General features: G+C 36.3%; 1 protein-coding gene across 1 annotated transcript in view; it reads left to right on the top strand.

Moving 5' to 3' along the window:
• The window catches only part of Mrc1 (mannose receptor C-type 1), a 110178-nt gene that overhangs the window by 64231 nt on the left and 20422 nt on the right, over window positions 1-25525 (top strand). The window contains exons 11-22 of the mRNA XM_013144549.3: window positions 4513-4661; window positions 6616-6815; window positions 9687-9814; window positions 10502-10589; window positions 11785-11929; window positions 14850-14891; window positions 16051-16214; window positions 17204-17277; window positions 19153-19253; window positions 20733-20875; window positions 21264-21378; window positions 24206-24372. Of these exons, the coding sequence (XP_013000003.1) occupies window positions 4513-4661; window positions 6616-6815; window positions 9687-9814; window positions 10502-10589; window positions 11785-11929; window positions 14850-14891; window positions 16051-16214; window positions 17204-17277; window positions 19153-19253; window positions 20733-20875; window positions 21264-21378; window positions 24206-24372 (1516 nt within the window). The remainder of the gene's footprint in view (window positions 1-4512; window positions 4662-6615; window positions 6816-9686; window positions 9815-10501; window positions 10590-11784; window positions 11930-14849; window positions 14892-16050; window positions 16215-17203; window positions 17278-19152; window positions 19254-20732; window positions 20876-21263; window positions 21379-24205; window positions 24373-25525) is intronic.

The raw sequence follows: 25525 nt of genomic DNA on the forward strand, positions 1-25525 counted from the left end.
TGATGGGTTAATAAAATCAAATGAACATAGATGATTTTAGGTGATTTTGACCTGTAGGATCCCATCTATGTTTGAGAATTATTTATTCTTCACCTACTCTTTGCAGAGTCTTGGATAAGACAGTGAAGAAACTTAGAAGAAGTTTGAAAATGTCCATTAGAAGAAGTAAACAGTTGTTGAATTTCAATATAATAAATTATATTTATTGGAATTTCAAGGCAGACCCGATAAAAATGTAGAAGACTGATTTTAAAAATTCTTTGATGAAAAAATGAGCATCATATAACATTTGTAATGCGCTGTCTTTAAAAAAGAACTGTTTTCACCTTACATTATTTTCATAATCTCAAACTATAAGGTACTCACATGAAAATCATAATGTAGATACATTTACCTTGTGACAAAGGAGGGAAACTGCTCATAGGCACATTTTCTGTTTTGTTATAATTGCAGAACCATGTATAAGATTTCACTACCTTTTTTTTTGTAGCAGGGATCAAACACTGAGCTGTATCTCCAGCCCCTATGTTTGTTTTTCTGTAGGTGTTTTTTAAGGTGTTTATATTCTGGCGCTCACTAACTCTGTTGTCAAATTTGATTTTCCGACTTTTAAAAAAAGTAATTGCATTTGGATCTATTGGTTGTTCACTCTGTTTAGGGTATGAAATTATTCAGACTGTGGACAAATATATGTTCTGTTATTGCTGGATCTCTTCACCTTTCCTGCCCTGATTGTCTTACGGATTGAACTGCATTGTTACCAGTTTATACGGGTTCGATAGATAGAATCCAAAGGGAGAAAAGGTGTTAGAATTCCTCCTTCAGCTCCTAGCTCTTTCTAGAAATTGGATCTGCTTCTGTGTATTTCTTGATAGTTTTTGGTTTCATAGCTGAGATATGAAATTTAAGGGGGAACATCCCTTAGATTATTCCATTTATAATATGCTTAATAATGTTATTATCTGTCCTTGTTTTCTTAATCAAGAATCAAGTAGAGCATATTAGCAAAGTAGGTTGAGTTTTTAATTAATTTCTTTTTTTTTAATTTAAGGTGAAAAGGAAAAAAAGAAGGGTACAAGTAATACAAAATTTAAAAAATAAACAGTAAGAAATCACTAGTTAATAGATTACATATTCTCATCTTAGAAATAGTTGTTCAAGTTACAAAATTGAAGCATATAAAGTGCACTTTCAAACAGTGAGAGTGCAAACAGTTTTGTTCAATGATCCAAAAAAAGCTCAGTAATATGGTTATCTATCTTATACACTTAAACATATATGCAGTTATAACCTTTAGAGCACTTTCTTTTCTTTTCTTTTGTACAATGACAATTACACATTTTATTACTCCCACAGTTCTTATTACTTTTTTTGAAGAGAGTAAAACCAAATGTGACATATCAGAACAGAGTCAGTCAAATCAAAAGGATGGACATAATAGATAATGTAAAAACAAAATACAAGGTGATCAACAGTGGTTACCATGCTGCCTCTTGCTATTTTAAGAATTGCCAGTTATAATAAATATTGAACAAAACAGTAAATAATAAAACCAAAGCATTGGAGACATTACAGGACTTTTAAAAGAAGATAATAGTCAACTAGAATGGGCGTCATAGTGAATCTTATTGTCTTTACAGTTGTTGCCTATACTTTTGAACTTGGTACTATCAAGCAAAGCAGAATAGGGGAAAATCACTCAAAACAAGATGGTGAGGGCAATACAGAATTTCAAATCAAGTTAATAGGAAATCAAAGTAGGTTACTATAATGTATCCTGCTATTTTTTATTTATTTTTCCCTTAGTTAAAAAGATAAAAAGAAAAAAGTAAATAAGTTTAAAAAAAAGGGATTGAGATAAAAGAGGGCATAACAACAGACCAGCGCAGGTCAAAACATAACCATTTAAGCAAAATAGTGTTTCACCACAAGATATTCTGACATAAAAATAGTTACCATAGTGTCTCTTTCTTTGAAATCTTTGAGTATAACTTCGTATACTATAGCACCAAACATATCAAGACACTATAAAACCATTCAAGAGAATGACATTTTTAGAGGGTATTTAGAACCAATTAACAGAAAATGAACAATGGTTTCTGTATAATCTCCTTGTCTATAAAAGTTTTTACTTATATTATCATATATAATAAAATCCAATAAGATACAACCTTTTAAGACCGATAGAGACAGAACATATGTTTGATGGGACTTCAAAACAAGATGATACTAAATCATCTCTAGCTATTATGATGTCTTGTTTTCTCCAAAATAGCTATTCCTACCATCCGATCTTCTCTGCCTCATTTCTGTTGAGCTCTTTTTCTGTCGTTTGTTGTTGGTTTGTCTTCTTCATTTTGCTTTCTGCTCCATTCATTGTGGCCTCTCTGCCACTATTTCTGGAATCTTGGTATTTTCCTTTTTTTGAATATCCTGCAGTATTCTCTGTAGAGTTGAATTGGTGGTTGTAAATTCCCCTAGTTCCTCTTCATTCTGGAAGCACCTTGTTTTTCCATCAATTTCTAGGGACAGTTGTGTAGGATACATCAATCTTGGCTGGAGGTTATTATCTTTCAAAGCTTGAATTATTTCCTCCCATGCCCTTTATGATTTGATAGTTTGTGCTAAGAAGTCCGCTGTAATTCTGATGGGTGTTCCCTTGTAAGTGATCTGTTTCTTGTCTCTGATGGCTTTTAGTATTCTGTTCTTATATTGGATCTCTGGAATTTTGATTATTATATGCCTGGGTATATCTCTGTTTGGGTTGTAGGTTGCTGGGGTCCTATATGCCTCATACATCTGAGTATCTTGCTAAATTAGGGAAATTCTCTTGGATTATTTCTGTGAATAACTTTTGTAGTCCATTTGTTTGTATTCCTACTTCTTCTTTTATGTTCTTAATTCTTAAGTTATAGATCCTCTTATCATCTTCTAGCCTTTGTATTGTTGATGTTTGTTTTTTTGTTATTTTTAAGAAGTTTTTCATTTCATGCTCCCATATTACAAATCTGCCCTCCAGTTCAGATAAACTATCCTTAGTTTCTTTCAAGCTGTTATGCCAGCTTTCGATAGAGTTTTTAGTTTCCTGGTGATCTCTTTGAGCCTGCTTTACGTATTCTATGTTTTCTCTATTTTCTCCATCAAACAATTCTCCCCTTTTTTTCTGTTCTTCCATTCCACCATCTGTTTTTTCTTGGGCAGTGCTTAGCATTTCTCTAACTATTCTACTTATATCTTGCTTCAGGTCATTAATAACTTCATTCCTAACTCGTCTATGAGGCTCTGGACATAGTGCTTTATGTCTTTTGGTACCATGTCTGATATTGCATGTTTCTCAGGATTGGGGGCCGAGGACCCTTTCTTGTTGCTCCCTCTTCCCATATTTTTTTGTTCCTTTTTATACAAGCGTATATAGGAGGCCCAGTTTCTTTCTTTGTCGGTTACAGTTTGTTTGAATTGCACCGGCTAGGTGTTCCCGCCTTCTACAGTGCACTAGGGAGACACAGACCTGAGCAGCCTATGCTGGGCCCACCCCTCCAGGTCAACCTACCGAAGGCTTCACTGCTAGGGTGCACCTCCAGGTGCTAGGACATGGTTTGGGCTAGCTTACTGGGTCTTGGTCAGCGGTGTCACGCAGGCCAGGTACTCCCCACCAATCCTGCTTGAGAAGGGAATATGTGACTGAAGTCACTGCAGCATCCTGTCCCGGCCAGCCCGCCTGGTTCCAGTATGTCCTTTGCTGAAGCCTCCTACTCTATGGAAGGGTCCCCAATCCACTCACTCACTGCAGGTCAATGCAGGGCTCCCCGCCAGTCCCGCTCTCAACTCCATTCACCACTTCCCACTCTCAGAGCTTTCTCATCTCTCTCCTTGCTTTGCTGATTGGGACGCAGCAGCGGCTGTAGGAAATTCAAATCGCAGCCTCCAGTGGTGCAGGGTCCAGCTTCTGCGCTGAGACCTTATCTTTTCCTGTTATATCACCAGGATTGCGTTTCCAGTTGGTTTCTCTTGGTTTAGTTCGTTCCTGGGTTGGCAAAGTATATCTCCCCTTGCTTAGGATTTCTCGCCCAACACCACTCCTGGATTTTAAGTGCGGTTTCTCAGAGAGCCTCCAAAGCTGCTGCTATCTATCTACCGTGTTCTCCCAGAAGTCTAATCAATTTCTTTAAATTGCTATTTTCAAATTTATTTTGTGTTTTCAAAAATTCTCTTAGATTTTGAGGGAGGGCAAAGAGGGTATGTGAGCTAAAAAGAAGTAATGTATTTCAAACAATTTTATTTGCTCAGGTATATGACATTTTCCCCCTTGTAAGCTCATTTCTTTAGTGAAAATTATTAAAATTGAAATGGCATATAAATAAAATGCATTTGGATCACCAACTAAATCATAACTCATAGAATTGAGATAGTTCTCAGGTTGGTAATTGAAAATTTATATAAATGTTTCTAAAGACTAGTTGAATGTTAATTTTTATTTTAAAGATAAGTTGAATGTTAATTTTTATTTTAAAGATATGAACAAGCATTCCTGACTAGTCTGGTTGGATTGAGGCCTGAAAAATATTTTTGGACAGGACTTTCAGATATACAAATCAAAGGCACCTTTCAGTGGACCGAGCAAGAGGAGGTCCAGTTCACACATTGGAATGCGGATATGCCAGGTACGTACAGGCCTGGGCCCAAGGGTTCCCTTCACCCTGCCCATCCAGTCAGCAAGGACAATTACTGCTCCAAAGTAGACTGTGCAACCAATTAAACTATCCAAGTTCATTGTGCTTTCAGTAACTTTTAATTTTTTTCTTCCTTTTATTTTTTATCAAATCAGAATGAATTTGCAGTGCTATAAGGAAAAAAAGCAGAGAGAGAAAATTGCTAGTTGTTTGCTTCTGGTCTACTTGAAAAACACTTATGAAATCCTAGGCAGTCACACATGTTCCAAATGATCATCTTATTCCTGAAAACATAAAACAATATGAAACAAATATAAAGCTTTTCAGTGTAACTATGAATGGAAATAGTAGTGTTTTTGAGGAGGTAGTGTTTATGTGGAATTTATTATTCTGATTATTTTGAGAGTATCATTGTGTTTAGCTCTTCACATGCCTTGGGTGTACTCTATGCTTGTAAGAATCCTGGAAGATAAGTTTAAGTATCTTCATTAAAAAGATGTAGAAATTGGGACTCTAAAAATTTACGTGATTAAAAAATATCTGAGCATGGGTTCAGACTAACCTGGGTAGTTAGCAGACTTGGGCTGTTTATATTTGCACCAAACATCCAGCTGTCAGTTTTGATTTGTGTTCCATGGTTAGAGGTTTTAAGTACTTTCCAACATAGGGTCTGAAAAGTTCTTTGTCTTCTATTTACACTAGTACCACTGGCATATACACCACTAAATGTAATAAAATTCAACATTCTTTTTAGAAACATTTCATTGTACCTGTATCAAAAGCTAAAAATGGAACAATAGCCCAAGAGTAGGAATTTACTACTTTGCCTAACATATCTTAATCTCGAGGAGTTATTTTAACTTGCATTCTCAGGTTTCAATAAGGAAAATATATCAATAATCTGAACAGTGTGATTCTTGTTTAATTATTAAATTATTAAGTTTTATGAAAAATGATAAAATTTTGGGTAATTTTTAAAATAACTGAGTTGCATATTAAGAACTGAATGCATACTTTTAAAAAAATATGGTAATTCTTATTGTCTAGCTTTCCTTTGCCTCTATTGCTCATTTAGCAATAGAATTCTAAGAGGCAAATCCTGGAATGTTCTTAGGGAACAAAAAAATGCATCAAACTGGAGTCCAAGGAGCAAGGGAGGAAGGCAGGAAGGAAAGAAGAAGAAAATTCTATTAAACCACTATTTTTGCCAATGTGGCTAATTTGATCATCATACTAAAAATATTGTGTCATTAAATGTGTGGGACACCCTACCAAATGTTAGGAATACAAAATGTTATTTAAAAAACTCCTTAGTATCATAATTCAGTTAGGGTTATATACCACACAAGTAAAAGTCAAGGATGGTTTGAAAAGCACACACCAACTGCACGAGTGTAGTAGCCTCTTCTAGTTTTCTCATTGCATGCAGATATTAGCACGTATTTCACACTCAGCTTTGTGTTGTCTCCTGTGAACATGTTAGGCCTTCAGTGTCTTAGTCACTTTTTCATTGCTGGGAAAAAATACCTGATACCCACAGCTCAAAGGAAAAGAGATTATTTTGGCTTACACTTTTAGATTATAGTTGGCTGGCTCCGAGGCAGGAGGGGCATGGTAAAAGGGTCTAGCAGAGGAAAATACTCACATCATGGTAGCAGAAAGCAACACAAGAAAGGAGGACCTGGGAGGGAGATACACCCTTCTGCATCACACCCCCCACTGACCCTCCTCCAACCAGGTCCCAGCTCCTGACAGCACATTCAGTAGCTGAACTCATTAGTAGACAAACCCACTGATGAGCATAGCACCCCCATGACCCAGTTACCTTCCCAAAGCCTCACCTTTGAGTGTACAAGACTTTGGGGCATATTTTCTATCTGAACCATAACATTTAGTGAGCACTTATAGAATGAATTCTACTTTATGTGTTTAATGTTCAATGCAGGTCGAAAGGCAGGTTGTGTTGCCATGAGGACTGGGATTGCAGGGGGCTTATGGGATGTTCTGAAATGTGATCAAAAGGCAAAATTTGTGTGTAAGCACTGGGCAGAAGGAGTAACTCGTCCACCAGAGCCCACAACAACTCCTGAGCCCAAATGCCCAGAGGATTGGGGTACCACCAGTAAAACAAGCTCCTGCTTCAAGGTAAGTATTAATTACTAAGCTAACAAAGAATGTGAAATATCTGTCTTCCTTTAGAATCATCTGAGGAATTAAAAACAAAAGCAAAAGCAGAACACTTTGTTATCCAGGCTTTACCTGGAGAGGTTGTGTACTGGCCTTATTGTCCTGAGCATCAGTTGTTTCCAAGAGTTCCTTGGTGGAATTCTAATGACCAGTTGCAAGCAAATGCAACTCACAGTCTAGTCATTGTCCCTTCCTTTCTATTTCTCTTTTTTCTCCCAGGTCTTCTATTTCTATTCTGAGCTAAGTCTTTTTCCATCTTTATAAAAAATTTTCTTCCCTCCTGTGCTATCCTGTTTCATCTCATTTTTGTTCTGGTCTTGGAACACAAGATTTTAACTATCACAACTTGTTAAACATTCTATAAAGCCACATAGGTTTTTTTTTTTTTTTTTTTTTTTTTTTGGTCTTTTTCCTTTTTACCGGTACCGGGGATCGAACTCACGACTGCCTGCTTTCAAGGCAGGCGCTTATGCCGCTGAGCTAAACCCCCAGCCCCAAAGCCACATAGGTTTTTTAGAGAGCGCTTCATTTTTCTAATTTAACTCCCAATGATTATAATGATCAGAGATAAAGGCATTGAGAGATAGGGATATGTGACCTCGCAGTGCCCCTTAAATGAAATTCAATATTCTACTACTATTTTATATATTCTTAGGTTGAGTTATCAATTTTTTCCTTATGTAATCAAGTTCATTAAAATAAACAATCAGCTAAACAAAAATGGAAGCAAAAACAGAAAAACTCCAGTGAATTGAGGATTTGAGTCTTTTTTCTCTCTCTTAATAAGTCATGTCTTCTCTAGAAAAAGATTTAGCTAAATACAGAAATGTATATAGTGCATCCTGATACTGTTAGGATCTCTTTTACTCCATCCTTTTGGACAGCATACAGCATTGCCATACCTTTTGAGTTAGTTCATTAAGACTAATGAAGAGCTTTTGACAGGGCTGAAGGATGTAGCTTGCTAGCATGTGCGAGACTCTGAGTTCAATCCTCAGCACTGGGGGACAGAAAAATAAGAAGGAAAGAAATTGTTTCAGAATCAAGTTGTTTAATATTCTGCAACTCAAGAAGGTTATATTAGTTGATGTAGTCCCATCAAAGCTCAAAGCATAATTTGTACAGGAGAGAATATATTAATTCTGTCTTAGTCACTTTTTACTCGTCGCTGAGACAAAATACCTGAAGCCCAAAGTTGGGAAAGGAAAGTTTATTTCTTACAGTTTTTTGGAGGTTTCAGTCCACACTTAGTTGGCTCCAAGACAGGCGGGCATGGCTGGGCCACAGTTCATGGTGGCTGCAAACAGCAAATAGGAACCAGCAAAGAAGAAGACACACCTTCTTCCTGCCATGACATCACATCCTGGCTCCACCCCTATGTGGGTGGAGCACTGACACCATCAATCTAAGCACTAGACAATGAACCATCACAAATGAACAATGCAAACTCATGAGGCCTGGGGGACACAGACGTAAACCATGACAGGGCTAAGCCAAAAAAAATGAGAAAGATTTTATAAATAGAATATCAAAAAGCTAACACTAACCAAATGAAGTATTTTAACACTATTAGTACGTCTGGAATCTTGCACTGCTGAACAAAAACCAAATTCATTTTATCTGTTGTCCTTTGCCAGAGGATGGTAGACTGTGGAGGTCTATCACAGTTATTTGACAAGAACATCAGATATTTCTAGAGCTTGGAAGTAAGCTGGTGATTCCACTGTAGGCAGTATCTAGGTGGGTGCTCAACAGAACAACACACATGCTACCTTGGAAACTATGAGGTGTTAGATGTCCCGTGGACAGGGTTGGTTTGGAAACATAGGCTGTGTTTAGAATATCGAGAGGCTGCAGTTAACTAAATTCAGCTGGAAATAAATTTATTTAAGGAAACAAAATCTATTACATTGAAGTACTCACAGGAGTCTTGGGAGCTACTGACACTCTTTCAGACACCTTTGATCAGGTAACTCAAGTCAAGATTAAGTTCAAGGTCAAAGTAGTTTTACATTACTACCTGGCAGCCATAGTCCATTGGATATAAATTTCCTTTTTCCACAAACCAGTAATGGTGGGGGCTGTGATTCACAAGGAAAGATGAATGACAATTCTGAAAGTTGATGGGTATGGTTAACTCCTATACTGTTTGATATTATAAGTATGTTCCAGGATGTCACTGTGAATACCATTTATGGTTCTATTTTTAGTCTTCTGGATAATAGGTTATAGTCTCTAAATTATAAAGTCTATTAAATTTAGTTTAGCTTCTAACCCATTTCTACCAAATGACTCTGTCATGGCATGTTTTAATACTTCTGAAAATGTACAACTGTAAGGCAAGAAGACAAGGCAATATTTTTGGAAGAACATTACTAGTAGTATGTTGAGAGATTGCCAGATTATTCATTGTTTAAGCAAAACAAGATAGCAAACTGTGCAGTTTTAGGAGGGCCATCTTCCTTAAAATATCCTTTATTTGTGTTTGTCTTCTCTTTATCAACAATTTATTTTCATGTATTTCAATGCTACTTTTCACTTTCCCAAGTTAATCCTGTCTTATAATGAGCTCCTTACCTAAACAACATGCCTGCAGTTTCTAAGATTTTAATCTCATTTCTCTTTTATTTTCTAAGGTTTTCTCAGCAAAATTTGAATCTCAAATAGTCACTAATAAATTGACTTTAAATCAAGAGAATTATATTGTTTGAAGCCATGGAAATGCTTTGTTTCTCTATAAATGAAACCTCTTCCAAAGTAAATGATTTTTTCTTCTGAGTTGATAAGATATGAAGTGCAAAATAATTTCTGAAATCATATCATCTCTAGCTGTTTGCAAAAGGAAAACATGAGAAGAAAACATGGTTTGAATCTCGAGATTTTTGTCGAGCCCTGGGTGGAGATCTAGCTACTATCAAGAGTAAAGAAGAGCAGCAAATAATATGGAGATTAATAACGTAAATATCTTTTCTGTTATAGCACTTCTTTCTTTTACCTATTTGATGTGAATGTGTATTAGGAAAATAATTATATTTCTGAAATTGTTGGTTCAGGATGCTACTCAGAACATCTACATCATGTTTCAAATCCTTGGGCCTTTTTAAAGATCTAGTTTAAGTTTAAAACTCCTCAACATTACACATGTAAATCCATCATTGTATTGCTCTGTAAAGGTAAAAGATGCCCATTATATATTTGTAAAATGAATGAATGAATATCTTCCAATGCTTTACAGTAATTTATTCTGAAACAGAGGCCCAGTGTCAAGAAATATATGGGTTATACCAAAATGTACATCTTCTGAATTTTAATCTCATTTGCAAAGTCTATTTGATGTGAATGATATTAGGAAAATAATTATATTTCTGAAATTGTTGGTTCAGGATGCTACTCGAAACACCTACATCATGTTTCAAACTCATGGGCCTTTTTAAAAAATCTATTTACTTTTGTGCTATCTAATTTTGTTTTGGAGATAACTTCCAATTCTGATTAATTCTTTTTTTTTGGTACTGAGGATTGAACTCACGACCTCGCGCTTGCCACACAAGCGCATACACCACTGAGCTAAATCCCCAGCAATTCTGATTAATTCCTATAGGTGACCAAACTTGATCCATGCATGTCCTGTTCGTGTTTTGTAGGAGTACTGGGAATTATCATGAGGTGTTCTGGTTGGGCCTGACATACGGAGGTAGTTCAGAAGGTTTCACCTGGAGTTCTGGCTCTCCAGTGAGTAATTTGATTTAATGTATCATTTTCTTTATCATATATTTATTTTTATTATCCTTTGGCTTAATCAATTTTTTTTGGCCAGATGGGTTGTTAAGATAGCTGGGTTTTTAAAATGCAAAATAAACATAAATTTAGGGTTACTATTTTGCTCTTGCTTTCTTTAGTTTTGCTTACCCAAAGCATAGCTATGGCTGCGGGATGAAAATCTACTTATTCCAGTAGTTTTTCTAAAATATCCTCATTCTGTACAAAATCAGTGCATAGAGTGTTACACTTCTTCAAAACTGAATGTTCTCTGGACTTTTCCAGATGAGTGCAAGTAGACACGATTTGTGGCAATCCCACTGGTGACTGTCACGGATTGTTAAACTTCTCTATTCCCAGAATTGGAGAAATGAGAAGTTATGGCGCTGCTGGCAATATTTAGCTGCTGTGGTTATCACAGGAAATGATTTCGTGTAATTTCAGTTCTGCCTTCTGGTATAATCCACCAGCAACTTTTCAAGGCACGTGGAAAGATGGTCTATTTGATGGCTTCATTAATATTTAGATTATATGTTTATATCTCGTGATGCTTACCTCAAAACTCTGTAGCCTCTAGTTACACACTGGAAATTTCAGAGGACCTGAAAGCAGCACTTTCCATTATGTCTGCTGTTCATTGTGGCAAACTTTGGAAGCTTCATTAGCAACATTTTATAGGTCTTTTTCTTCTATAAGATGAATCAACTGTGTTTCTTTATCTTACTCATCTAGTAAAGAGAAAGTTTCCAGAAAACCACTGAAATATTAGCCTTTAAGGATGAGTTGCTAATTTAGCAACTTTCACTACTGAGAAGTGGAACTCTTGCTAAGTTTTTCCTGTTAAATTCTACTTTTGTGATGTTTGAACCCATTCTATTTAGTGAGAGTAAAAAAAAATGCTGTGATAACCAATTGTCTACTCTTCTCAGCTACAAAAAGTTCCATGTAATAAAAAGTGTTTCTTTGCTATCTATGTTCAGAAATTGTTTCAAAGCAAAACTACTGTGAGGACAGGTAAATGAATGAAAAATGCAAATGTATCTTTTTTCTGTTTAAATAAATGATTGGCATTGGTTTGACAGAAATGATAATAATTGTGACAATATTTCTAATAGAGTGCTGATTCTTGGCTTTTTGGCTAAAATGAAGTCTAATGTTTCTGACACAGCTTTCCTATGAAAACTGGGCTTATGGAGAACCCAATAATTATAATAATGTTGAATATTGTGGTGAGATGAAAGGTGACCCCAATATGTACTGGAATGATATTAACTGTGAACATCTTAACAACTGGATTTGTCAGATACAAAAAGGTATGGTTGCCTACCTTCTCCTTCCTCTTAAATTGGAAAACTATCCTGATTCCCCAGTATCTTCCTTTTATTATTAGAAACAACTAAAATAACAGAGTCACAGGGAGCAGTCAGGGGTTGTCACTTCACAGGATAAGAGAGAAGTGACTGAGCACAGATAAATGTTCCAAAGGAACAGAAGATCAAAAGGCCACCCCGGAATTCTGGACAAGAGTCACATCCACCAGAACTGTTCCCACGAGCAGCTGCGCTTCTGGTCAAGGTCTGCGTGGCAGGGTTGGATGGGAGGCCACATCCTGCACTGTGAAGCAGAGTCAGAAAAGGGCAGTGCAGTCTCTGTTCTGGGATTTCTGCCTTCGGAACTTATGTATTAGTTATCAGCTAGGTAAAATATTCCCCAAGTCTGAATATTCTCAGTAATAATTTCGAAGGAAATGTTCCGTGCTGTGAACAGTTGCCACCTGGAGGTTCTTGATGCTTTCGGAGCCGTCCTGTTGTGGATGGTGACTCAGAAAGTCCCATGTAACCAGTCAGAAATCAGGGTCAGAGAATCTAGGACCTTAGATTTTGAAAACAAATAAACTAAGCTATCCTTGGACAAGGAAATATAGATCACCTTCCTCCGCTGTGAATAGATAAAGGGATCTGCATTGCCCTCTGGTGTTGGGAGCTGTATCCACTGTCAGCTCTCCTGCTAGAGGCACCATCATGCCCTCTGGCTATCTGCATGTTTTCCTTCCTCCTTTCCTTATTCTTTCTCTAATGAACCAAGGTTTTTAAAAAGGTCTCCTGGCTCTCAATGCCTACTAGTGAACTTTTAGTATTATTTGTAGTTTTGCTCTATTCTTGCATATGTTTAATATATTAAGCCCAAAGCTAGGGAACCTGGGTCTTTTCATCAGAGGCCAACATAATCCAGATACATTATTAACCTCTTGGAAAGATAATTATTCTATTTAAATTTTATTGAAACATACATTTAATTAGATTCTTTGAAGAAAATATATTTGTGTTTTGTAAACAAATGGTACATGTGGATTAGTTTCAAATGATAAGTTGTAAGTAAATTCACAACTAATTATAAAATGTCTGACTGGAAAACTAATCGTTTGAAAATTTTTATTTCTGTTAGTACATGTTTGCAGAACATACTGATTATGTTCATCATAGGGAGTTGGTGCTTGTATATAATACATCTGAATTCTTTTTGTGTCCTCATCCCTCTTTTCTCTCTCCTCCATCAAGGTCTTGGTCCCCTTCCCATTTACAAAAGTTCTGTCTCCCTGTTTCCTATAATTTACTTTGCTCTTTAACTTATGTATACTTTGTTTCTCATATAAGACAAACCGTGGCATATTTGAATTTATGTGCCTGATTTATTTCATTTAACATTATGGTCTCAGAGTGCATCCATTTTCCTGGATGACTCCAATTCATACTTCTGTGTAACACAGCAGTACTCCATTGTGTACAAATACCACATTTTTTCATCTAATCATCCGTTAGTGAATACATAGTATGATTCTAAGATCTATGTATTATGAGTTGTGCTGCTATAAATATGAGTGTGGACATATCACTGTAATAGGATGTCTTTACCTCTTTCAGGAATAAACCTTGCAAGGTGAATAATTGGGTTGAATGAAATTTTTATTTTTAGTATTCTGAAGGATCTCCATATTGATTCCCCTAGAGGTTGTAGTAGTTTATAGTGCCACTGAAATGTAGTAAGGCTCCTTTTTCCCCCGCAGTCTCCCCAGCATTTGTTATTATTTGATATCTTGATGGTGACCCTGTTTTTCGGGAGTGAGATGAAATCTATGTTATTTTAATTTGTGTTTCTCTCATGGCCAGAGATTTTGAGTATTTTTAGTGTATCGACCATTTGTACTTCTTATTATAAGAAGCATCTATTTATTTCAGTTGCTCATTTTTTGATTGGATCATTTATTGTGGGTGTCTAATTCTTTTGAGTTCTTTATATATTTTAGATATTAACCCTCCATCCAAGGAATGGCTGGCAAAATGTTTTTCCATTCTTTGGATTGTATCTTCATTCTTTTGGTTGTTTCCTTTGCTGGTTTGAAGCTTTTTAATTTGATATGATCCCATTTGTTGAATCTAGAGATTATATAATATTTTTTTGTACTGAGTATCGAACTTACAACCTTGCACTTGCCGGGCAAGTCCTATGATGCTGAACTATATTCCCAGCCCTTTATTTCATTCAGAAAATCTTTGCTCATCCCTGCATTTTTTCCTACTTTATCCACCAGCAGATTATTTGTTTTAATATTTCAGTCTTTGATCCACTTTGATTTTATTTTAGTTTATACTGAATAATATGGGTTTAGATTCAATCTTTTACATGTAGTTAGCCAGTTTTCCAAGCACCATGTATTAAAGAGGCTATCTTTCCTCTAACATATGTTTTTGGCCCCTTTGACAAAGATCAGGTGACTAAATGTTCCTGGCATCATTTCTGAATCTTCTGTTCTGTGGAAAACTCATCCCTATCGAACACCTACTGTATACCAATGACTTAAATACTGTGTTTTACCCTATTTACACATTTTACTCATTCCTTTTTGCAGTTGAGAAAATGGAGGCTAAATAATTTAAATTCAGGCTTTGAATTTGGAGACAGGCTCCCTGATTCCAAAACTCCTGTCCTTTTCTTTCCTTTATGTGATACTACTTGTGTCTACAAACTGTCTTCCAGTTTCTGCTGGCCCTTAGTGTAGATAATCTGTTTAAATATTAAATTCTAACTCCTTTTCTTTTACTCCCCTCCATACAACATAAGTGAACAAGAGTCTCTGGGTGTTGGGAGGTGGATGGTAAAGATTTTTAGTGGTTTTGACCCAGAAAATGTAAGGGTTGGAGCTTCATTTATGTTTAATTCTCTCTTGTTTTACAGGAAAAACACCAAATCCAGAGCCAACACCAGCTCCACAAGAAAGTAGGTGTTTCTGTATTTTCTGATAGTTGTATGAGTTGTCTTTGTCTCCCTTTTCCTATCTGAATAAAAAGAAAATACCCTAGAAAGGTGGAGAGAAATTCCTAATATTGGACAATCATGCGAAAGGTTACATTGTCCTCTCCAGAGAAAAGCCCCCCAACACACACATACAGAAGATCCATTAGTACAACTTCCCATGGGTCCATGAGTCAAATTCTTCTTCTTAATAGATGATCAGTGGCTACAGTAACCTGTCATCCCCAACAGGGTGGCCTAAAAAATGTACATTTATTGCCATGCAGTTCTGGAAGTCAGAAATCTGAAATCAGTTTCACTGGGCCAAAATCCAAATGTCACTGTAACCATGCCCTCTTAAAAGATCTGAGGAGGATCTGTTTCCTTGTTTGTAATCAGCTTCTGGAGTCCCACAGTCTGAAGAGAGTGGTTCATGCTCCCTTCCCCCATCTTCAAAACCAGCAGTGCAGCATCTTGCTTCAGCTGTCATATTGCCTTATGATGCAGTCACATATCCCTCTGTGTCCCTCCATAAAGACGCTGGACTAACATTCAAGGCTCATCCAGATAATCCAGGGTCATCTATCCTTTTCAAAATCCTTACTTTAGTTGCATCTGCAGTGTGACCATCACTATTAGAATAACATTCACAGATGACAGGGATTAGAATCAGTGTCTTTGGGTGTCCTTAGTCTCCCACAGCATATAACCTTAAAATTCTGTGATTTGGAAGAAGCCTTAGGCATCCTGTATGTGAGTTCCTTGGTTCTCCAATCCTTCTATAAAGTGCCCAATCCATCTGTAATCTGGAAGAAATCCAGTTTCCCACAGCTCTAATTTGTAGGAGCTAGGACATTATGGTTACACATGTGTAAATATTTCTAGCTGTGCTATTTGATTGATGAAAGTAATACTGGGAATTGTTTTACCCAATAAGGACACATAGAGCTTGATTGGGAAGAGAAGCTGGCTGGTCTTAACAAGGTTGTGGAAGGTAGATACTTGGCTTGAAGCAACTTAGTCTGTATTTGGCATAGACATCTTCCTTATTATGGGCTCTCATCTTTAACACAGTTACTCTGTCCATATCTAATTGTTTTTAAAAGTAAGTAACACTCATCATTCTTTCTCATTATGTTTTCAGATCCACCAGTCACTGAAGATGGGTGGGTTATTTACAAAGAGTACCAGTATTATTTTAGCAAACAGAAGGAAAGCATGGACAATGCACGAGCTTTTTGCAAGAGGAATTTTGGTGATCTTGTTACTATTAAAAGTGAAAGTGAAAAGAAGTTTCTATGGAAATATGTAAGAATATGGTTACAAATAGGATACTGATGCGTTATAAACATAGTTAATGTCTGCGGTTGGCAGCCCATGGCATAATTTCAGACTATATGCTAAAGTTGAAGCTCCTAGGTTCAGAGTCACTGATGTACTTGCCTGAGGAGGGGGCCATTGTAGAAATGATACTTTAGGGCAGAACAGTCTGGGCTTTAGAAGGATCCATATTTTATGGCTTGGAGTTTATTAATTTGTTGTTCAAAGATTATAAGTCTTAACTAATCGTTATATATCAATAAGAGACCCTTTGTATATCAGAAGCCTCATTATCTGTTTTGTTGTATCAAATCATTGGCTAATATATAGTATACCATGATTATTCATATAAAAATCTTTCCTGGTTGTATCCAAATTGTCGTCTATTACAGAAGGTCTAATTTATTTTTCCTAAGGGCACTTGGCCCATATCTTCCTGATTAAATTTTTTATGGTATATTTATTGCTTGCCAGAGAAGTAGGAGAGAGAGCAGCAAAAAATAAATTCATTAATACTAACGGATAAAAAATTCATTGAATTATGATGATATGATTATGTGGTCTAACTTTTTATCTTTGTGGATTTACCTTGCTTTGAAATTCTCAGGATGTATCCTAAAATATATTTGTGCAGTATTTTCATAGGCATAACCTTATTATATATTAAATCCATACCAGCGAAAAATACTCCTTTTGATGCACAATCCTCACTAGTTACTTTCTTTTTGAAAAGGTGTCTTCAAAACCTGTTACAGACATTTAATATTATACAGAATGACTTAAGACATTTGCTTTGTAAGTGTGTGTTGTTATATTATATACATCTGTTTATTTCTGTGGAGAATATAACTTAGCATATACAACCCTTCTGCATGCATTATTCCTTAGAAAAATTTACAAATAGGTAGTCTCATTAATGTATAGGTTTTGTTTATTATTTTGTTATAAATTAAACTATGTAAAATTTCATGTTCTAGGTAAACAGAAAGGATGCACCATCAATGTCAGCGTATTTTATTGGTTTATTGATCAGCGTGGATAAGACATTTATGTAAGTAAATCAAACCAAAACAGCTTTGCTTAGGACAAACTGATCTGGCAATGCTGAATTATTTTGAGACTTTTGCTTTGGTGAACACATTTTGAAACTTCTATAGCATTCTCCCATCCAAAAACTAACCAGGCCCAGTGCTGCTTAGCTTGTGAGACATGGTGCATTCAGGGTGGTGTGGCTATAGCCAGAATTCTCTTTCTAAAAAGCATCTCTCACAAGATAGTTGAAAATAATCCTTTTAAATATTTTTCCTTTTTCTTTCCTATCTTTTTAAAAATTAAGTTTATTGGTACATTTTAGGCATACATAATGTTCCCTAGTTACTCTTTTTATTTGAACCTTTTCTTCCTATTTCACAATATCTATTATACATTTTGGTCCTAACTTAAACACTTTTAGTTTCTCACACCAGAGAACCAGTGCAGTATTTATACATGCATATCCGACTGATCTCACTTAAGAGTGTGGTCTCAAGGTGCATTCATTTAGCTAGAAATATCTCAAGTTTATCCTTCCTTATAACAGAGTAGTACTTATTAAATTAAAAAATCACATCTTTATCCACTCATCAGTTTATGGGCATTTGGACTTTTCCAAGATTTAGTTATTATAAAGTGTACTATTATGAACATGGGTATGCATATATTGCTGCAGCATGATGCTTTTAATTCTTTTAGGAAGATACCAAAAAAAGGAATAGCAATGTCAATCGTTCCTAAACAATTCAAAATTGGATTTTGCAAAATATCACTTGCCTTTGTTATAGGACATCCTTGCTTATCAGTAAGCTGTCAAATAAGAAGATGTATTAGATAGCTAGGGATCGTGAATTTATTTTAAAACTACTACTCAGTTTAGACTAACATAGGTACTAGCCCCTGAGGACCCTTTCCTGTTGCCTACTCACTGCTTAGCAGCACTGGTTTCAAGTATACTTTCATTCTAAAAAATTATTTTGCTTTCTGTAAAACATAGGGACCAGAAAAAGCACAGAAAGATGGAGACAATTAGCACATCTTTGAGATTTCCTTCTTCATTTATGAATACACGTGCTCCCCTGAACTGGAAGAGCAGAGGTCCTCGTGGCTCGTGTACAGATGTCTTAGCCGCATACATTCCATGGGACTTTTACAGCCATCTTTGAGCAATGGAGACCTAAATTCAAGCCTGTTATTTCTCAAGAACAGGAACATTTGGTTTTCCTTGGAACAGAAACCCATGTTGTCATCTCTAAAATGAGAGGGTCAAATTTGATGATCTGTTTTTCCTTTCAACTCTCCCAGTCTCTGAATTTCTATGACTTAAGAAAATAATCATTGGCCCACCTACCTTAAAACAAACCTGAATTGACATAGGAGTCAGAGAACGGGCACAATGAGAAACTTTATATTCTCTGCCTCTCCAGGGGGATTTGGTTATATGGAAATCATGCCCAAGAGGACCATGGGAGGACTTTGGCCTCTGGTCCACTTCCAGAGTCACTGAGATCTCCATTTGTTCTCCTATGTCAGGACTAAAGATAGTTTCTTCTAGGGGACAAGCAAAAGGCAGACCAATAGTTAGTATTAAGGTCTCTCTGAAAGTGGCTGATTTGCTGATGGCTGATGATATACAAGGTTAAATGTAATTTGTGTTACTTGAAAACTGGACCCAAAGGTGTCAGAGTTTTTACTTGGAAACACAAAGTTCTGGGATGTGCCCAGTGTGCAGGCCTTTGGGGTTTTCCTGTCAGTCCCTCTAGGTTCTCTCTTCTGCTTGCTTAGTGTCCTGTGCTCCTGTCATCTTAACTGACTCGCTCTTTCCCATTCTAGGTTGCAGCCAATTATTTTTAATGACTGGATTTTTGTAAAATTCTTGCATTTTCTTTTCCAGTTGGATGGATGGATCCAAAGTGGATTATGTGTCTTGGGCCCCCGGTGAACCCAATTTTGCAAATGAAGATGAAAATTGTGTAACTTTGTATACAGATTCAGGTAGAGGACACATAAATTTTCTTGAATGTGCTTTGTGGTATAATGTGTCATTTCCTTCAGCCTTAGCCTAAAAGGAACAAGTTGTGCACTTACATCACAAAGAGAGGATTCTAATTTTAGCAGCGTAACTATTCAATTTTAGGGATACTTGCCATTAACCTAATAAAAGACATAGTATTCTCAGTTCTTCCCAAATTATAAAATGTTTTTTCATGGTCTTGAGGAATGTATCTAGAATATGTTTATCTATCACTTTTATTTCTCTCCAGTTTCTTATTAGTCTGTAAAATGGGAATAATCACATAATCAATCTATTGCTGAGAAGATTAAATGAGATAATCCATCTAAAACTGAGCAGATGCTTAGGTATTATCAGACTATTCTTACTAGTGATTACTAACTAGATAATATTTTCTGCAATATTCTTGGTTCATAAGAAATTGCCCTATAGATTTAAATTATTATCAGCTTAAAATATTCTTCTATTATTTTATAACATGGATTCTTCTAGTTATGTGTGTAAAAAATAAAGTTTAGTTGTATTTTTTTTTTAATTTAAGAGGAAAAAGAGAAAAACACAAAACAAACCAAAGCGGTGTAAGGGTACACGTAATACAGAACTACAAAAACAAAACAAAACAAAACAAAAAAAAACAAAACAAACCAACAAAAAAAAACATAACAGTAAGAAATCACCTGTTAGTATATTACATATTATCATCTTGAAAATAGTTCCTCAAATCACAGTATCAAAGAATACAAGGTGGACATTCAAACAGGTAGACTGCAAACAGCTGTGTTCAATGATCCAAAAACATTGATACAGTCAGCTATTTAACACCCCTAAACACACTTGCTGTTATATCCGTTAGAGCTCTTTTTCTTTTCTTTTTTTTTTCCCCTCTCTTTTTTACAACAAAATTCACACACTTTGGATTTCATTACTCCTTAGTGCTTATTACTTTTTTTTTGGGGGGGGGGGAAGAATACAGTCAAATATGGCAAAACAAAGCTGTCAGTCAATACCAAGGATAGACATAGCACATGATGTAGAACAGAGTACAAGTTTATCAACAATGGTTATCAACGTTGTCCCTTGTTTCCTTAAAAAGAATTGTCTATCTCATTAGATATTATAAAGTTGGACAAAACAGTAGAGAACAAGACCAATAAAACTTAGGCATTGTAAACATTACAGGACTTCCAAAGAAGACAATAGTCAAACCAGAATGGGTATCTTAGTGAATCTTATTGTCTTCAAAGTAGTTGCCTATGTCTTCAAACTTGATGTTTAGTTGTATTTTAAACTATGTTTGAGGACTGGGGATATATCGCAGTGGCAAAAGTGCCTGCTGACAAGTGCAAGATCAATTTCCACTACCAAAAAGACTGTGTTTGCAAATCCTTACACAACCTAAGTATGACGTTAAAAGGGTTTGTACACATTCGTGAAATGTAACTCTTCTTGCTTTTCGCCAGGGTTGTGGAATGACATTAACTGTGGTTATCCCAGCCCCTTCATATGCCAGCGGCATAACAGCAGTATTAATGCCACCACGGTGCCCACCACACCCCCTACCCCAGGCGGCTGCAAGAACGGGTGGAAGTTTTACAACAACAAGGTACTGTACCAGGAGTAGCCACAGGCTTAGCATTGACCACTAGGGAGTAAAACAGCAAATTTTTCAGCTCAAAGTTAACTTTTGACTCCCTTGACATTTTAGGGAATTTTTGACAAGAGTTAAGTGGAGATTCTAATGGTAAGCTTTCACTGGAAATTGAAAGTGCATTTGAGATATTACCCAAATAGTTGTAATCTTTATCTCTAGGGAGAATAAAAGCTTATAGCAAAGAAAATCTGTGAGTCATAAAGCTAACTTTGTTTTTAAAGTTGCTGTTTGGTTGTGAGAAAATTTATATGTACTTATAATCGTCTTGAATACTTGAAATTTCTTTAGAGTCAACTTTATCAGTTTTAGTTAACCCCTGTTTTTTTGAATTCCATCTCAGTGTTATAAAATCTTTGGATTTGTTGAAGAAGAGAGAAAAAATTGGCAAGAGGCACGAAAAGCTTGCATAGGATTTAAAGGGAATCTGGTTTCCATACTCAATGAAAGGGAACAAGGTATGTGGGCTGACCTCCACTCAATGAGGAATTTATATGTATATATTTGCCCATAAAATAGTGGGACATTGCTGATTATAACTTTTTTTTTTAGTGTAAGTAAAAAAAAGTCACTTACTGAAAATGATTTTATTCAATCATAGACATGATTTGCTGGGCTCTCTGTATAGAATTCTGCCCCATTTTCATTGCAACTGTATGAAACAGGGATTGTTACCTGGTTTCCTGAGAGAGGAAATAGTGTTTAAGAGACTTGCGTCAGGAAACTTCCCTGTGAGAAGTGGGTTTGGGGATCCAACCTAGGTCTGGCCAGCTTGCATTCAGTTCTGTTCCATCTGTTTCCAAAAATCTTCATTTTCCAAAGAGGCAAAGAAGAGTAGTGGTAAAAACAAAATGAAACACTGCTGACTTCACTTTATTCCTTTTTGAGTCACCTGATTATATAATTTATGAAACCATCAAACTGATAAATATTCAGATTCAGAACATTTTTTATAATGCATAAAGATAAGCCAGACCTATGAAGAACACTGATGAGAAAACTTGCCATGTCCATATAATAGATTGTAAAAATTCAATGTGTTTACTGTTAAAAGAAGGGCACTTTGCACTTTTGTGTAATCTCTTGGGTCTATCTTTGGTGAAATAGATATTAAGTTAAATTTGTGATTCACCCTTGATGGAAGATGTTGGCCAACTACAGGTAATGGCAGACTACACTGATAAAGGGCACTGCAAACTAATTATGGGTCAAAGAACCTCTGCTTAACTAGTTTGGCAAAGAGAGAAAATGGATTTTGGAAAGATCTTCATGTGTGGTCCTAGAAGGAAGACCATTGAGTGGCAGTTACAGAGAAATAATAGATTTAGATTCAAAGTCAGGGTGGCTGGAAGACATCAGGTGAGCTGTGAGCTGCTTGGTGAGGGAGGTAAGGAAGGAATTGTGAAAATGCGTGAACAGGCTCAAATGGATACGTTAGAGTCATGGATGGCTGCTACCAGATATAGAAAAGTTGTTCAGTAGATGCTTGTCATGTGTATAAATTCATGAGGATAGTGTAGAAGAAATATGAACTGCCTATCCCAAAAAGTATAAGTAAGAGGCTAAAATTTTTCATAATGTTCCACTCAATGTTTGTAAATGCCACCACGTTTAGAACATAATGTACAATAAACCAACTGTGTTTTCACTGAGAACCTTTGACAAGTTCAGCAACTTGCCAGACACTGAAAGAAAAGGATCAAGCCATAGCACACAAGGCAAGAAAGTTCACATTGCTCTAATTGGTCTGCCACATTTTTGGGGCTTAGCTACCCAGCAGAGAAACATAGTCATTGATTTCCTCTCAACCACAAACTGCTGATTCCTGACATAACAAAATTAGAACCTGGGTAGTAGAGATGTGCAGAAGGAAACAATTTTCAGATAAAATAACATTATTCCTGGCAACACACACACACGTTGCTGAATTCTTATTGTGGCTGTTGGCAGTAACCAAAAGAAAAAAAAAAGTCGATGCTGACTATTGGCAGGTGAAGCTTTCCCACATTTTATTTCCAGTTAGGGATAAGGCAAAAGTTACCATTTTATTTAAGGAATAAAATAAAACTAAAATAAATATCTACCCCTACTCTTCTTTCTCTGAAAAATGTTGGACATAATGTCCTTTTGTTGTTGCTGTTTTCTTAGATTTAGTTGAGAAAAAAGTTCATCTTTCAGGGAGGTATTTAGTACTTCTGCTGTTGTTCAAAAGAATCAGTATTAGCTGTGACTGCTCTGTGGGACTGGGTATGAAGAAACAGATAGTTTTATCTAATTTGCATCTTCTATTGGTAACCCCAAGTTCAAGGTCACCCCTTTCTATTTACATTCAGTAGATCCCTTTAAGCTACTTTAAGACATTTGTAAACTGCTATTCCACTGGGCAGGTGCTTATGTAAACTGGAGTTCATGCCTTGGACACAGTTTTTAGGAGCTGCACCTGGGGGAAGCCGCAGGGATGAGCTAAAGGAAAGGAGTGGGTGCATGTACAGTTAAACATTCTATAGCTTCCGAATATTTGTCATCATCCTCTGATACAGAATTGGTAGATAGATAGATAGAAATGTAGATAGGTCAAGCAAGCAAGCTGTATTGTTTACATGCTCTGAATTTCTCTAGATCCCTTCACCCATTGAGGAGATCACTTTGCATGAGTATGACCTCTAGGTCCAGGCACATTCACAGATGGTCACTGATCCCTCGGGGTTGCTAGTTTGAGAGGAATCCCAGTTGGGTAGCTCTTTTGGATTGGCAATCTGAGATAGTAATCATTTGAGAGCCTGGTCCCTCTTGTTTTGATTTTCAGAATTTTCTGTGTTAAGAGGCCCTCTTCCTGATAATTATCATCAAATCATTTGATTTACAGAATCAGGACAGCTGCTAACTCCTAGGGTGAGCATTTATGAATGGGGAAAATGTGCTTCTTTCTGCAGGCTGATAGGCAGGCACAACCAGATTGGGGTACACATCACGGAGAGGGGCACCAGATGGACTTCAGCCTCCTTTGCTCCCCTGCCCTGGTGCCCCTTGAACAGGGTGCTGCTTGCACTTCATTGTGCAGTCTCCTAGATAAAACTAAGGCTTCCATTGTAGGAAACTTTTCAATGTTCAAAGCTCAATAGCTATCGTGATGCTAAGGTTGGAATGTTTCCATGGTAAGGTCCTTTAAGTAATGATAAAAACATCCCATGCTCAGTATTCTGAAGTTAACATGTTTTTAAATATTTTCTCTATGATGAATATGAACCCCCAAATTTAAAACCACTTTGTGAAACTTTCTTTTAGCATTTCTTAACTCCCAGATGAAGGATTCCACTTTTAATGCCTGGATTGGGCTGAACGATGTCAACTCAGAGCACAAGTTCCTCTGGACAGACGGGCGAGGAGTTCAGTATACAAACTGGGGGAAAGGTTTCCCTGGTGGAAGAAGAAGCAGCCTTTCTTATGAAGATGTAAATATCACTTTCAGATTGCTCTCTATACACTATCAGCTTGCATGGAGGCTTATTTTTGACTAATCTATGACTAATGTATCAGTGTACTCTTTGCTGTGGTACTTTCTTGCAAATTTTAATTGTTTCAGATGGAGCCAATTTTGAGAGAAGGTTTGTATATTAAGAACACCTTATTTTAGGGCATTAGGGTGGTGAGTAGTAGGGAGACCCAGCTCCACAATGAGCCTAATAAGTAATCAGGAAAAAGGCAGGAACCCAAAGTTATCAGTTTTCTTTGAATCAGCTGCCCCTTATCCCTTGTAACTGCTGCAGGATTGTAGGTCTGGAAGCTACTACTGTACTACTTGTGAAGATATAATCCACACCATCATTCGCATTAGTAAGATCATATTTATAGTGTGCTTATTATGTACCACAGACCGCACTAAGTGTCTTTGTACATTAACCTAGGAGGTGACCTTTATTTTACTACTTTTGTTCTTACATAATTGAACAGTCAACCTATGATATCTAACATCATACTGAGGATTGTGAAAATCATAAAAAAATGTAAGATTTTGTTTTTACCTTCAAAGACCTTACACTTAAGCCAGAATGCAGGCCTTTTTTAATTCTATGAAAAAGTAAAACAAATTTTCATGACAAAATTCAATATTTAATACATTGCATATTGTTATCTTTAAAGTAGTTACTCAGAGTACAAAATATGGGCATAAAAATCTTCCTTATGTAAAAAAGGAGACAGTGGAGAAATAAAAATGTGTAAAGATGGAATCAACTAGAAAGTACTCTATCAAAGAGGAAATTCGTGTGGTGTGCAATCATTTAATCAGCTGACATTATCTATGGGGCTCTTTGTGCAAGCCACTGTCAGTGCATGACATGATAGAGGGGGAGTTATTAAAAAGAATCAACTACAAATATATCCTTGAGACACTTAAAACATCATCATAAGAGGAAGAGGAAGGCCATGCTCAGGGACACAGTGAGCAAAGTCTTCAAGAAGAGAGTAAGAGGTATGTTTGGGTAGGAGTAAATGCCTTTCAATATGACAGGCATTTGTTTTGTTTTGTTTTGTTTTGTTTTATAAAAGAAGTACAAGTAAGCTTTGAAAGTAGAATTTACAGAAATCTAGACGCTCTTTGAGAGA

The sequence above is a fragment of the Cavia porcellus genome, unplaced genomic scaffold, assembly GCF_034190915.1.
Source record: "Cavia porcellus strain 051 isolate PalLab524CR breed Dunkin Hartley unplaced genomic scaffold, mCavPor4.1 scaffold_27, whole genome shotgun sequence".
In the NCBI taxonomy this organism is placed as follows: Eukaryota; Metazoa; Chordata; class Mammalia; order Rodentia; family Caviidae; genus Cavia; species Cavia porcellus.